Source organism: Mauremys reevesii, linkage group 2, assembly GCF_016161935.1.
Source record: "Mauremys reevesii isolate NIE-2019 linkage group 2, ASM1616193v1, whole genome shotgun sequence".
NCBI lineage: Eukaryota > Metazoa > Chordata > Testudines > Geoemydidae > Mauremys > Mauremys reevesii.
The window spans coordinates 74,733,907-74,749,655 of NC_052624.1; the positions used below are offsets into that span (position 1 = coordinate 74,733,907).

General features: G+C 44.0%; 1 protein-coding gene across 5 annotated transcripts in view; it reads right to left on the bottom strand.

Moving 5' to 3' along the window:
- Nucleotides 1–15,749, bottom strand: part of GADL1 (glutamate decarboxylase like 1) — a 121,453-nt gene that overhangs the window by 31,864 nt on the left and 73,840 nt on the right. For all 5 annotated transcript variants that reach the window (XM_039526411.1, XM_039526410.1, XM_039526409.1 and 2 more), the window contains one exon: nt 14,125–14,214. In XM_039526411.1, coding sequence (XP_039382345.1) covers nt 14,125–14,214 — 90 coding nt within the window. The remainder of the gene's footprint in view (nt 1–14,124; nt 14,215–15,749) is intronic.

Consider the following 15,749-nt stretch of genomic DNA (forward strand, 5'->3'; position numbering starts at 1 on the left):
ATCTCCTGGGTGCTCCTGGCTGGCCTCAGTGAGGTCGGTCGGGGGCACCTGGGCAAAAATGGGAATGACTCCAGGTCATTCTCTTCTTTAAGTTTTGTCTAATGGAGATTCAGTCCTGCCTGGAATATCATGCCAGCTGGAGGCTTCTACCTCAGGCTGCTCTCCCAGTCAGCAGCACCGCGCGGTCGCACCTACCCCAGCCTACCCCTTGCTACCAGGGCTCACAATCAGATACTTAGACCCCTACATTTTGCTGCAAATAAAAACATTAAGCTGCCATTTACAACTGTCCGCCAACATACATATCCTGGGACATTTTGTATTTTAGCAGTGTCAGCCAAAGGCCCACACACAAATGGAGATTCAGTCCTGCCTCTGCTTTTATCCTAGTGCTTGTCACAGATTCCCATTTTCAGCTATAGGCTGAGCAAGTGCAGAATGGTGGTTCACTCTACTTCGCTGTAAGCCAACCGCCCAACCCTCCCCCATGTGATCTCTGCTTGCATAGGCAATAAAGTCAGTGTTATTTCAAATTCATGCATTCTTTATTACTTCATCACACAAATGGGGGGATAACTGCCACGGTAGCCCAGGAGGGGTGGGGGAGGAGGGAAGCAACTGGTGGGGTTGTTGCAGGGGCACCCCCTAGAATGGCATGCAGCTCATCATTTCTGTAGGATGTCTGGGGCTCTGACCCGGAGCAGCCGTTTGCCTCTCTGGTTCTTTAGTAGGCTTGCCTGATATTCTAGACAGGACTGACTCTGGGGAGAAGAGAATGACCTGGGGAGCCATTCCTATTTTTGTCCAAATACCCCGGACAGACCTCACCGAGGTCGGCCAGGAGCACTGATGACAGCAGCAGATGGTACAGTATTACTGGTAACCGTCTTTGTCAACTTGCAAAGCAGCAGACGGTACAGTATGGCTGGTAACCGTCTTTGCTAACTTGCAAAGGCAAGGGGATGCTGCTGCGTAGCATTGCAGTACCGCATCTGTTAGCAGCATCCAGTAGACATATGGTGACAGTGAAAAAAGGCTGAACGGGCTCCATGGTTGCCATGCTATGGCATCTGCCCGGGCAATCCAGGGAAAAGGGTGCGAAATGATTGTCTGCCGTTGCTTTCACGGAGGGAGGATTGACTGACGACATTTACCCATAACCACCCGCGACAAATTTTTGGCCCCATCAGGCATTGGGATCTCAACCCAGAATTCTAATGGGCGGGGGAGACTGCGGGAACTATGGGATAGCTATGGGATAGTTACCCACAGTGCAACGCTCCAGAAGTCGATGCTAGCCTTGGTACATAGACACACACCGCCGAATTAATGTGCTTAGTGTGGCCGCGTGCACGCGACTTTATACAATCTGTTTCCAAAAATCGATTTCTGTAAAATCGGAATAATCCCGTAGTGTAGACATACCCTTAGACATTCTTGGGATGCTTCAATTATTGAGTTCCCCTGTGATGTATATTGGGTTTCACTTTGATCCCTAGTCTATTAAACATGATCTATGACACATTCAAAAACTGTAGTTTGGAGTTCAGCATGTAACTCAAACTCTTTTTTCTTCCACCATTGGTTATTAATGTGTGTACAGAATGGAGAAAGCCACTGCATAATGAAGAGATGCATAGAGGTGCACGAATACAATGACACTTTATAAAAGAAGTGCATAGCACCAGACAGAAGTAAATAGAGCCAATACAAAATTAACCTCTTGTTGAGCCCTGGTATCCAGTCTTTCCAGGGGGGGAAAAACCCACTAGAGCAGGCATGAAAGATCATATTAAAACTTTAAAAGGGAATGAAGGAATAGAAAGTAAGTAGTTAGATTTAAGCAGAGCAAAAATTATGTTGTTTGTCCAAAGGGGCCGGGAGGAGTCAGGGATCCAGACACGCTAGCTGAAGCTGACCGATTATGCAGAGTGTAACACCATGCACTAGCTAATATGTAAGCCTCAGAATGGAAGATATTTGACTGCAAATAGGGCAGGAATGACAAAAAAATTACTTTCTGCAAAATCATACTGCAGACATAAAATCCTCTGCTGCCTGGGAGCCCTAGTTTCTGGGGTTTTTTTAAGTAGCTGAGAGTAAATTAAGTAATAAGATGTTGACTGTGCTTATCAGAGAGAAGCTGGCAAATGCAGGAGATGTAATAATCCAACATCTTTTTCCAAAAAATGAGTTTTAACTCAGTGCCGCTAGAGAGTCACCATTACTCCTAACCTAGTTCTACCACCGTCATTTTGAGAACAGTAACATTTATTCTAGATAAGTCTGATAAAAATCATCATATTTGAAAAGCGTGATGAGCAATTCCTGAAAGCCTCTTGGAATCTCTGTGGCAAAACATGTAATTTTTGTTCCATTTCATCTCTACAGCAATAGCAAACAGATTCTGCAATGCTGATGAATATGGCAAAACATGCCCAAGAGTTGTTATTATTAAGCTATTTTGAAACAAATATTATGCATCAATAAAAGCATGCATGCAGGGATAGGAGTCAGCCATAGATAAATTTCACCCTATATCTGCAAATGGCTCAATTCTGCCTCCATTGAAGTTAATAGCAAAGACTAATCTGAGCACAAGATCAGGCCCAATACATGAGGATTATATCCAAATGTCCATGCCTCCCCTCCCTGACCTCCCCGCACACTCATTCTGATCACAGGTCCAGGATCATTTCTTAGAGGAGTGTGTCAGTCCTGAAAGCATTTGCAGTGGTCCAAAGTGTTTCTAGCCCAAGTCTATTACACCTTAAAAATGCATACACATTATTCTGATTAGCAACTTGCTTCCCTCTCCCCACCACTCTTCTCAATTCCAACAGGATGCTACCAGCCGTCGTCCCACGAGCAACATGAATTAGAATCATAGAATATCAGGATTGGAAGGGACCTCAGGAGGTCATCTAGTGCAACCCCCTGCTCAAAGCAGGACCAGTTCCCAACTAAATCATCCCAGCCAGGGCTTTGTCAAGCCTGACCTTAAAAACCTCTAAGGAAGGAGATTCCTTAGATTAGAGATTAATGCACTAATCTTGCAAACACTTTTGAAGATGCACATAGTTAAACATATGCATAGGCCTACTGAAATTAAGGATATATTTAAATATTTGCAGGATGCGGGCCTAACAAATTATACTTTTTGTGAAATGGGACTCAAGTTTTCAACATATAAAGCTTTGGTTTCTATCTCTAGTAAAAGCAGCAAAGAGTCCTGTGGCACCTTATAGACTAACAGATGTTTTGGAGCATGAGCTTTCGTGCATCCAACGAAGCTCCAAAATGTCTGTTAGTCTATAAGGTGCCACAGGACTCTTTGCTGCTTTTACAGATCCAGACTAACACGGCTACCTCTCTGATACTTATCTCTAGTAGTTCTAGAGTAGTCAGACCTTAAAACTGACTTGTCCTTTGACCTAGCACTGCTTTTTACATACTAGTGCACAAAAGAGTGCCCAAGACCTGTAACTTTAAATTACCTGGTTATATGCAGAATTGTGTTGTAAATAAAAAATGTCAATTTTGATTTACTGAAGCCAAACTAATATGCCATTTTTACATCTTACCACTCAAATGACCAGATTTCTTTGATATTTAAAAAAATCCTTGCTAAGTCTTTTAATTCACAGCCAACAACAAACCTTTACAGCCGAGTTACATAATAAATCTATTTTCAGAAGTGTGTCATCCAGGAAAGCAGATCCCTATCTAGTGAGACACTACAACATTACTATAATTTTCTCTAATATATGCTATTGTGCTGTTCCTTAACAGTAATGGCTTGCCAATTACAGAACCAGTTTCTCCTCCCTTGGTTTTCACACCTCAGCTGCTGGAACAGGGCCTCATCCTCCCTGATTGATCTAACCTCGTTATCTCTAGCTTGCTTCTTGCTTGCTTATATATACACACCTGCCCCTGGAAATTTCCACTGCTTGCATCCGAAGAAGTGGGTATTCACCCACGAAAGCTCATGCTGCAAAACGTCTGTTAGTCTATAAGGTGCCACAGGATTCTTTGCTGCTTCTACAGTAATTTATATGTGGCTAAATTATACAGGTTTACTCCTCTACTTAGTACACTATGTACTATTAATTATAAAATAAAAAATGTATCTTCTTTAACAACTGTCATACCAAATGATACTGTCCTCATTGTATCACTGAGCGAAATAGCAGTCTAGTTTGTTTAGAAGCGCGCACACACACACACACACCCTTAGTACAAGCCCAGCTTATTATCATAATATTGGCTATTGCCAGTCAGAGGCCTAGCTGAACCTCTGTCCCATTCCTGGTCTCTGAGTGTACCCCTCAGGTGTCAGATCTTGTACCCTGACCTATCACAAGATCGAATTCTGCAATTCCCCCACTCCTAGACTGGGCCCCGGCCTACCGTACTGTGGGGCTTACCCAACAGGTATGACTGAGTATAGACATCTGCAAGTCTCCCTTTTGGGAGTCTGTAACCAGTGGCAACTACAGTGACCAGACAGCCTTCTTAAACCAAAGTACTGTTTATTGTAAGAGTATGATGAATGCATTTAGAGAAAGGATTTTAAAACAACAAACAATCTAGGTACACGTCTTACCTAATAGCTTCTCATCCCATGATGTGATCTCGGAAGGTTTAACTTCTTCAGACACCCCAGTGGGATACAGTGTCAGTCTGGTTCCCCTGAAAAACTACCCCACTTTCTTCAGTGTTTCTTTTTAGTCCCACCTGTCTTCTGATCTCCTGTGTTCACAGGCCTATTCACATGCTGGTTCAAACCAGTTTTGTAGGTTAGCTGGAGAGGAGGCAAAATCTTTGGCCTTTTCTACACTGGCACGTTTCTGCGCAGTAAAGCAGCTTTCTGTGCTGTAACGCCCGAGGTGTACACATTGCCCAAGCCACTTAGTGCACAGAAACTGCGCACTTGCAGCACTGTAAAAAAAAAACCCACCCCGATGAGCGGCGTAGAGCTTTCTGCACCAGGGCTAAAGCGCTACCGTGCCAGTGTAGACACCCTGGTCAATTACAGCGCTGCAACTGGCCTCCAGGAGGTGTCCCACAATGTCTGTTCTCACCTCTCTGGTCATCAGTTTGAACTCTATTGCCCTGCCTGCAGGTGGCTAACGGTGAGCCTCACCCCTTAAATTCCTTGGGAATTTTGAAAGTCCCCTTCCTGTTTGCTCAATGATGCGTGCAGTGGTCTCAGCGCATCTTTCTAGGTGACGATGTCTGCTCCATGTACCAGGCAATCCCCCTCTTGGAGCAATGCCAACCTGCTGGACCTCATCAGCATTTGGGGAGAGGATGTCCAGTCCCAGCTGCGTTCCAGCCATAGGAATTATGATACCTACGGACACACTGCCATGATCGGGACACACTGCAGTGCAGGGTCAAAGTGAAGAAGCTGCGGAACGCCTACCACAAGGTGTGGGAGGTAAACCGCCTCTCCGGTGCTGCGCTCATGAGCTGCCGGTTCTACAAAGAGCTGGACGCAATACTCGGTGGCAACCCCACCTCCACTGCAAAGGCCATTGTGGATACTTTGGTGGCTCTTATCAACCTCCTGGCTCCAGTCTGCATTCCACTCCTGCCCCGTCATAGTCCAGCCCTGTGGACTCCCAGTATCCACTGCACTCAACACCAATCCCTCTGCAGTTTAGCCCCACTGCACTGTACTCCAAAGGACAAGGCTAGATATGATACCTGGACATACACAAATCTTTAACCATCCCGGGACCTCACCTTCTGCTGGGACCCTCCCTCCCCCCATCCCCCACAGTGCTGATGTGGGTTTTTTTGTCTCTCTCTCTCTCCCTCCTCTGGTGGTTGTTTTTTAATAAAAGAATTCTTTTGATTTAAGAGCAATCTTTATTCCATTAATTGAAAGCAAACAGAGCCCTGCAAAGCAACAGGCAATTTTCTTAAACCTTCACAGTGCATCATCTGCACCAATCACAATCACCTCCTAGCATTACAAGCACTCCTAGCATTACAAGCACCATACTCCCGAGCACAGCAACAAATATTAGTGGCTTTCAGCTTCAAATTGCTGCCTCTAGGCATTCCTGATCCTTCTGGCCCCACGCTGGACCCCTCTAATAGACTTGGTCTCTGGCTGTTCAAATTCAGCCTCCAGGCGCTGAGCCTCAGTGGTCCAGCCCTGAGTGAAGTTTTCACCCTTCCCTTCACAAATATTATGGAGCGTACAGCACGCGGCTATAAGCTCAGGAATATTGTCGTTGGCCAGGTCCAGCCTCCCATATAGGCAGCCAAACGGCCAAAAGCACACTCAGTCATTCTGCACTTGCTCAGCCTGTTGAACCGCTCCTTGCTGCTGTCAAGGTTCCCCGTGTACGGCTTCATAAGCCACTGCATTAAGGGGTAGGCAGGGTCTCCCAGGATTACCAGGGACATTTCAACTTCCCCTAAGATGATCTTCTGGTCTGGGAAGAAAGTCCCTGCTTGAAGCTTCCTGAATGGGCAATGTTCCGAAAGATGTGCACATCATGCACCTTTCCGGACCAGCCTGCATTAATGTCCATGAAATGCCCAAGGTGATCCACAAGTACCTGGAGAATCATAGAGAAATACTCCTTCTGATTAATGTACTCGGTGGCTAGGTGGTCTGGTGCCAGAATTGGAATACGCATGCCATCTATCTCACACACACACACCCACCCCCACACCCATCAGGGAAACCCATTTATGCAAAGCTATCTACAATGTCATGCACGTTGCCCAGAGTCAAGGTCTTTTGGAGCAGGATGCGATTAATGGCCCTGCACAGTTCCATCAACATAAATCCAGTGGTCAACTTTCCCATTCCAAACTGGTTAGTGACCGATCGGTAGCAGTCTGGAGTAGCCAGCTTCCACAGTGCAATCGCCAAGTACTTCTCCAAAGACAGGGCAGCTATCATTCTCGTGTCCTTGCACCACAGGGCTGGGGCAAGCTCAGCACACAGTCCCATGAATGTGGCTTTCCTCATCCAAAAGTTCTGCAGCCACTGCTCATCATCCCAGACGTGCATGACAATGTGATTCCACCACTCTGTGCTTGTTTCCCGAGCCCAAAACTGTCGTTCCACTGTGGTCAGCACGTCCGTGAATGCCACAGGCAATCTTGTGTTGTAGCTACTATGCGTGGCAAGATCAATGTCAAACTGCTCTTGCCTTTGTAAGTTAAGGAATAACTCCCCTGCCACTCATGACGTGTTAGTGAGAGTGAGCAGCAAATTGGTCAACAGTGCGGGATCCATTCCTGCACACCAAAGAGGCAGAGCACGCAGTACACAAACTGTTGAAAGATGGCGCCATATGCAGACAGAAGCACAGGGATTGCTGGGATGCGAAGCAATACATCACGGGGCATTGGGACAGGACACAGGATGCCCCGCGACCCGCTCCACCTTTCCACAACTCTTAGCGGCAGAAGAGGAAGAGATGCTCTGTGGGATAGCTGCCCAGAGTGCACCACTCCAAACACCACTGCAAGTGTGAACACGCTATTGAACAGGCAGCTGACAGTGTGAACACACAACAGCAGTTTCCCTTCGGCGCTCTCTGAGCGGCAATGTAACTGCCAGCATGGTAACTCTGCCTGTGTAGACATACCCTTTAAAGCTAGTAGTCCTGGCATTGTCCCTGAACAAGTCTCAAGTAAAGGGGTGGCTTATTTTGAGCCATTCTTTCCTTTCCTGCCTGTTTTGCAGACATTCTCCAGTTGCATTAAACTATTATAGTCATACAGAAAACACCCCTACAAACAATATTAATATTAATTATTACAGAGCAACTCCCAATCCATCATAGCTATGACTACTGGGCCAATCCAACTCTCATGGATTTCAGTGCAAATCTCTCCATTTATTTTAATGGGAGTTGGATGAGTCCTTATATGGGGACTCATTGGCTCACACAGACTGATTCTACAGCCCATGATGCTTTGCTGAGATTAAGAATTACTCATGTAAACAAGGGTTTACAGAATCAGGACTGCAACACCTACTCTCCTGAAGTACACATTTTTAAGTCAATTTCTTAATGAGGAAAAGGGAAATGTAAAGTATTATACCAAGAGAGCAATGGGGTAAAAGAGACAACACTCTGAGCCCAAATCCTGCATACCATATGCAGACAAAACTTACAGGGGCCATTTGGCTGTGCAAAGACTGGGCCTTCTTGTTTAACGTAGCAGCTGTTAACTATGCCATTAATTTGTTGCTGTCCTAAGATAAATAATGAAGGAGCAAATATTAGTCGTCCAGATTATTCTAGGTCCTGCATTTCTTGCTCACTCAAAACTCCTACTGCAGTCAATGGATATTTTGGGTGTGCAGAATTGGGCCCTTGATTTGTATTTGATTAGTACTACAAGACTCAGAAGTTGCCAAGGCAACTCTATTTCAACGGTCTTACATTTCTGCATTGATAGACAGCTTTTCAGTCTATAAATGTATCAGAACACTACTTGTGTGACAGGCTCTTTTACCTACCTAGTAGCCGCTAATCAGAAACATGTTTTTCTCCAAGGGTGGGTAGGAGTGGGGAAGGAGTTAGTCTGGATAAAGGGGGAAATGACACACCAAGGTTCAGGTTTTATAGCACAGCTACATACGAATGCAGAAAAAGTCTCTTACACTCATAAAATGCTGTGCCTTCTGGTCATTGAAATATAATCAAACTAACATTTGTAAAACTTGACCAAAAAATCCTATAAAGGACAGCATCCAAACACAAAAAGGCAAAATCCCAATAAACTTTCAGACTGAAAGGGCAGTATCAGAACTAAAATAATTTTGTATAGAAGCCATACTGACGTGACAGGAATATGATGCTCTAACATACATTGTTTAGAAATACAATATAGATGAAATTCACCCCAGTGCAAAGGACCCACCACAAGGTCAATTACATCACTTAAATCCAGCCTTATGGGCTTATATGGCGTCTAGTATGTTCCACTGGTTCTCTGCACTGGGATAAATTTCATCCTACATGAATACATAAAATGATGGCCCATATCCTCTTCTGAGCACAGATTCCAATGGGCCAGTAGAATAGGGAATCAACCAGAAGAAAGTTACTTCTCCCTTTTCTTGGTGCTGGTTTTATGCTTGTCCCAGGACCAGCAGGGTTTGGAGCAGCCTGCAATCTCCTCTAAACTATACCAGCTGGCAAGGTCATTGGTCAGTGGAGGAGAGCTGGAATGCAACATGCTCCAGCTGCACCCCGACAAACCCCTTCTCCTCCCCAACACATCCCTGGACAGGAGGCTGCAGGGGTGGCATGACCAGGAACCAGCTATGCAATTTCAGTGCCTTGTGGGGATTCGCTCATGCAGCAGGAATCCCCAGCTACAGTGATGGAGCCAGTTTCCTTCCTCTGTGCTGCTGGGGCCCTGCAAACGGAGCCATGGGGGGGCCAGAACTTGACCCCTTTATGAACACAAATACACATGGATATTTGTAGTTATGAAATGATACCATCTGAAGTGTAGAGGGGGCTGGGTTTAAATTTCCACTTTCCTTTCCCTTCCCCTTCCCACATGGTAAGGAGCATCGTGTCTTTAATTAGCTTAATATTCCATTGGCTCCCTTTGTTTTAAATTGTACCTATTTACAGGGCATTCGTAAAAGAATGAGCAGGAAAAAAACCACCAGGGGGCATGTACAGTACTAACAAAGCTATTCAAGGCATGTCACTTTATCCAATGAGTTGCATCAATTCCAGGTTAGAAGCAATTTCCCTTATTTTGCAGTGCGAAGCATACCCAGATCCACGGTAATTTCCTATTTGATTGTAACAAAAGCTTCCCATTTACCAGGACACTCCACTTATTTTTTTTATAAGCCCAAGAAAGAAATCCCTCCTATCATCTTCCTTTACTTTTTCAGAATCTTGTTTAAAGCATTTGGTTTGAATCCGCAGTTTGCTCGGACGTTTGTGCTGTGTGCCAGGCACTCAAGAGGCATTTAAGGTGATATAAGCTCTTTAGAGCAAGGACTCTCTCTCACTGTGCATGTGTACAAGTCCTAGCACAATGGGGCCCTGGTTTTCAGTGGGACCTCTAGCTACTGTACTCTTGAAAATATTTTAGTCTTTTATGGTACAGTGCTGAATGCTCCAAATAAAGCCCATTTCCACTACATTACTAATGTCTGACCTTATTTTTCCCCTCCACCATCATTGTCTTCTGCTCTTTAAAATGCCCCAGTATACACTCCAATGAATATCTACTGTTGGCAGTATCACATCTGCTTCTAGTGGTATAGAAAGTACATTCCCGCTCCTCCTCCTCCTCCACCCACACACAGATTTTTGCTTTAATAGGAGCCTGCATTCTAGTTTTATATTCTGTACAAATTTACAGTAAGCATTAAATGGAAAAATGCTTTGAGAGAGAACAGGTTGTGCAGGACAACAATAGCTGTGACATCATAATCAGATCCTGCCATGGACTCAGCCAGTCCTGACACATGCTCTGCACCATGTGGCCATGAAGTCTGGAGTAAAGCCAAAGTGCAGAGAAGCTTTAAGGTTACTTTGCATCACTCTAATGGCAGAAAGTCACCTTAGCAAGGCTGAGGATATGGTCCCAGTGCTGTTAGCTTAGCATCTGTCACAAGCACTAAACATAAATAACCTTAGAAAATAGTGTACAATTCTGAGTTCTATTGCTGAATATGCAGTGTAATAAATCAATGAACAGCACAAGGAATTTCTAACATACATCCTCACTAAATTATTCACAGACTTGCAGATCATCAAAAAATTAGATGACTGATCTTTGTCTAAATGGAATAATTACTGTGTTTAAGTATGGTATGAAAAGACATATTGTAAATTAATTTTTTTAATGTTCATTTTAGTGAAATAATGAAGATATTCAGGAAGTGCCAGCAGTTAAGAAGGAAATCGTATACATCGCCACACTGAATAACGATGACATGATGCAACAAGCCTCTTAAATCTTCAGCTATCTAGGTCTTAAATATCTTGGCAAGGATTGCACTCCTTACTACCCTCTTTTCTTTCACCTCTTTACTAATTAGTTTATTATTAATTATTAGAATAATTATTGTAAATTATTTAAATCAACAATGTTGAATCATGGAACTAAATTATACTAATGTTAAAGACATTAACCCCCAAGTGTTTGAATCTTTCAGCTATATTCTTTTCTGCTTCTCTCTCTCACTGTGAGTCCCTGTTGCACTTTGTGTCCCACATTTGCCGCCCCCCCCTCCAGTTTTGGGGATGGAGAAATAAAATAACCACAGAGCAGCCCCCTGGATTATTGGGAAGGTGAAGGAAAACACTCTTCCCTTCCTTTGTACAGAAACTCCCTGTCTTCCTTCAAATCCTTTCCTACAACCTACCTTCTACTGGCATGCAGAGTCCCATGCCAACCTTATAAAAGCTAACTTAACAAAGCTAACAGAATGGGATACGTTGTGGTACACCGTTACCTCGATATAACGCCACCCGATATAACACGAATTTGGATATAACATGGTAAAGCAGCGCTCCGGGGGGGTGGGGCTGCGTGCTCCGGCAGATCAAAGCAAGTTCAATATAACACGGTTTCACCTAAATGCGGTAAGATTTTTTGGATCCCAAGGACAGTGTTATACCGAGGCAGAGGTGTATTTACACCACAGCCCTGATAGGTGGTGCGTGGAGCTGCACTGCTCCAGGGGCAGCCTGGGGAGACTCAGGAAGGCATTCTCCATGTGCGGTAAGGTGCTCCCTCTATTCCATATCTACCCCTTCCCTCCTCCCTAGTGCGCCAGCCCTTCTACACAAGTGGGCACAGAGAAAGGTGGGGGGCCATCACCTCCCCTCTTCTATGCTCCTCCCTGCCCCATTTTCAGAGTCTTGCTCCCTGAGGGGCACAGGCACTGTTACAGTGAGAGGCCATTGACAGTTGTGTATGGAGGGGAGAGGAAGCATCTTGCGATAAGGGGTCCTCATGATCTGACCCAACATGTGCGGCATCTTGCGATACAGAATATGGAAACCTCTCTTTTTTCCCCCACCCTACTTGGGGCCATAGAGCACCTAACATACTTTATAAGCTTCTTGGAGCAGGGGCCATGGGCCAGATCCTCAGCTGATGTAAAACAGCATAGCTCTGTTGCAGTCAATGGAGCTCTGCTGACTTACACCAGCTGAGTATCTGACCCATTTTTGCTTATGGGGCTTGTATAAGTGTTAAGTAATGTTTTATTGTAAAAAAATATATATATATTTGGGGGAGAGAAGATCTCATCCCCGAAGACAGAAGTATCCTGCTTTAATTCAAAGGGGGTCTTTTGTGTTGTGAGCACCATTGGGAGAAGAGAGTTGGGCTCTGCAGAAAAGATTTCCTAGCTGTGTCTAGGATTTATATATCCTCACTCCACCTCGCATTTCTACTGCCTAGTTAATGTGTGTTAAAAGGAAAAGCAGAACAAGCCATCCACCAACAATCGGCTTGGCTCACTTTGTTTCAGAGTTTCTTATTCAATAATACACAAATATCACAGTTTCCATTACTTTTCTAATTAATCTTAACTGTAGGCTCCTCTGTAGTTAATTTACTCTGATCAAAGAATTTAGTCCATTTTCAAAATGTTAGTAATTTTCCATAAGAGTGACAAAAAGTTACCAAAATGTTCACCATTATTTTTTTTCCATTCTAGTCCTACTTCCTTTTATGGGTTGCTTAACATCAGAAATGTATTCTTAAACACTTCTTCCCTTACATTATCCACTGATAATGCAAGACAAGTCCCAAGGACAATGTTAAGTGTATGAAATAGGTAATGAATGCTCTGTCTAGACAAGAGATACAGACAATACTGTTTCTCTTCTCTCCACTCCATCATCTGCTAACAATTTTGATAGTAAACTGAATACTTGCATAATGTCTGCTTTTGTTACATTAAGAAGAAAAACTTAATTAGCCTTGTCTAAATAGAGAGCATAATAAACTTAGAAATCCTAGTATCATCTATCTACGGATTAAATAACATTCTATTGATGAGTTAATGGTGGGCACATCCAGGAGCTATTTCTCCTTCTTCCCTGGCAGAATCATAGAATCATAGAATCTCAGGGTTGGAAGGGACCTCAGGAGGTCATCTAGTCCAACCCCCTGCTCAAAGCGGGACCAAACCCAACTAAATCATCCCAGCTAGGGCTTTGTCAAGCCTGACCTTAAAAACCTCTAAGGAAGGAGATTCCACCACCTCCCTAGGTAACCCATTCCAGTTCTTCACCACCCTACTAGTGAAAAAGTTTTTCCTAATGTCCAACCTAAACCTTCCCCTCTGCAACTTGAGACCATTACTCCTTGTTCTGTCATCTTCTACCACTGAGAACAGTCTAGATCCATCCCCTTTGGAACCCCCTTTCAGGTAGTTGAAAGCAGCTATCAAATCCCTCCTCATTCTTCTCTTCTGCAGACTAAACAATCCCAGTTCCCTCAGCCTCTCCTCATAAGTCATGTGCTCCAGCCCCCTAATCATTTTTGTTGCCCTCCGCTGGACTCTCTCCAATTTATCCACACCCTTCTTGTAGTGTGGGGCCCAAAACTGGACACAGTACTCCAAATGAGGCCTCACCAGTGCTGAATAGAGGGGAATGATCACATCCCTCGATCTGCTGGAAATGCCCCTACTTATACAACCCAAAATGCCATTAGCCTTCTTGGCAACAAGGGCACACTGTTGACTTATATTCAGCTTTTCGTCCACCGTAACCCCTAGGTCCTTTTCTGCAGAACTGCTGCCCAGCCATTCGGTCCCTAGTCTGTAGCAGTGCATGGGATTCTTCCGTCCTAAGTGCAGGACTCTGCATTTGTCCTTGTTGAACCTCATCATATTTCTTTTGGCCCAATCCTCTAATTTGTCTAGGCCCTCTGTATCCTATCCCTACCCTCCAGTGTATCAACCACTCCTCCCAGTTTAGTGTCATCTGCAAACTTGCTAAGGGTGCAGTCCACACCATCCTCCAGATCGTTAATGAAGATATTGAACAAAACCGGCCCCAGCACCGATCCTTGGGGCACTGCACCGATCCTTGGGATAATCATAATAAACCAGTAAGCCATACATGTACTACTCACCTGATGAAGCTTCTCCCAGAACTCAGGTCCTTCCTCCATTTTTCTTAAGCTTGATGGAATGTACCAAAAGCAAATGTTCGCATACTCTGGCTGAGTAAGAGAAAAAATGATTGCTTATTTCTCTCTCACTTATGTCACATCATATTCACAAGAGCAGGTCAAAAAGTTCTATTATATTTCTGTGAAAATTTTCAGCTAAAACGTTTGAGTTTTAGAAATGTTTCATAAAAAATAAACAAACAAACAAACAAAAACCACCAAACAAAAAAACACACCACTCATCGGATTGAAGGGGCTTTTGTTTAGTTGCCATAGTAAAACGCCCCAAATACTGACTTTTATATTTTTTTACCCCCCTTACTCCTGTACAATGCCTATGCCCACCCCTGCTTCCCCCCCCCACCCCCCCCCGACGGGAAGGCTAGTCTTCAAGTTTTTACACACACACACACACACACACACACACACACACACACACACACACACCCCACTACCTTCCTTTTCCAGTGGGAAAGAGGAGGAGGGAAGGGAAGCAGAGAGAAGGTGGACATTTTAGCACAATTTCAAAATTAAAACTTAAATTTTGATTTTTCCTTAATTTTTCATTTCAAGGGAAAAAAATTAAATCAATAATAATACAAAAAAATTGGAAAAATCTGGTTTCAGAAAACCCTATTATTCATTTTAAAAAAACCCTTATAATGGCAATTTTTTTGACCGCCTGGTACTCATACGGTATAATGATGGACCTGAGGCCAGGATTCCATGCATTTAAGAGTCCCAAGCTCCTTGGAGTGCTGTACATGTCCTGTCCAGGAGATATTCTCTCAAAATTTCTGAACGTGACTGGAACAAACAAAGACTCCACTTCTCCACCCGGGTCCTGAGTATCTCTCTTAGGTTTTATGCTCAATTCAGAGCTTGTTTTTGTTGGGAGACTCGCAGCAATGACCATTCACGGTTGGTTAAAATTAGGACACTTCATACTTATGAGGATTCTGTGTGTAGGATTCACAAATTTTCCCAATAGGCACCTACAGATTCCGCCCAGGTTTTTTTGGGACAAATGAAGGACACATAGCACCATCTAGATAAACAGTTAATGCATCCCAGTCCTATTTAAACTTCCCAAAAAAACTCCACCGCCTTAATGGTGACCTGCCATGTCTTTGCAATTCAGAGCTCTACTTATATGGGGCAAAGGATAGAGAGGATTAGAACATACCTCCCCACTACTAAACCCTACTATACCCACTGATGCTGGCTGAAAAAGAAGGAACAAATGTTGAAATAGGGACGAAAATAGCTAGATCACACCATCATATACCCCAATGCAAACACCGCTGGTAGTCCCAGACCTCCTCCCAAGCGAATGCAGACTACCTAGACCATGCCAAATTCTTTCATGAAAGGGCACTGGGAACGATTTATATTCACTGCTTCGCTTTAAACTGCATTTAACACATTCTTTGATCAGCAAGGAGAATATTATCATCACCAGCAGGAAGAGATCAGCAGACTTGCCACCTGCTTCCAAAGAATGAAATGAAGTTCAGCTCTAAAAGTCCCATATTTCTCTAATAAGAATAGATCAAGCCCCGGACGTACAGTAGTTTCCTCATGAG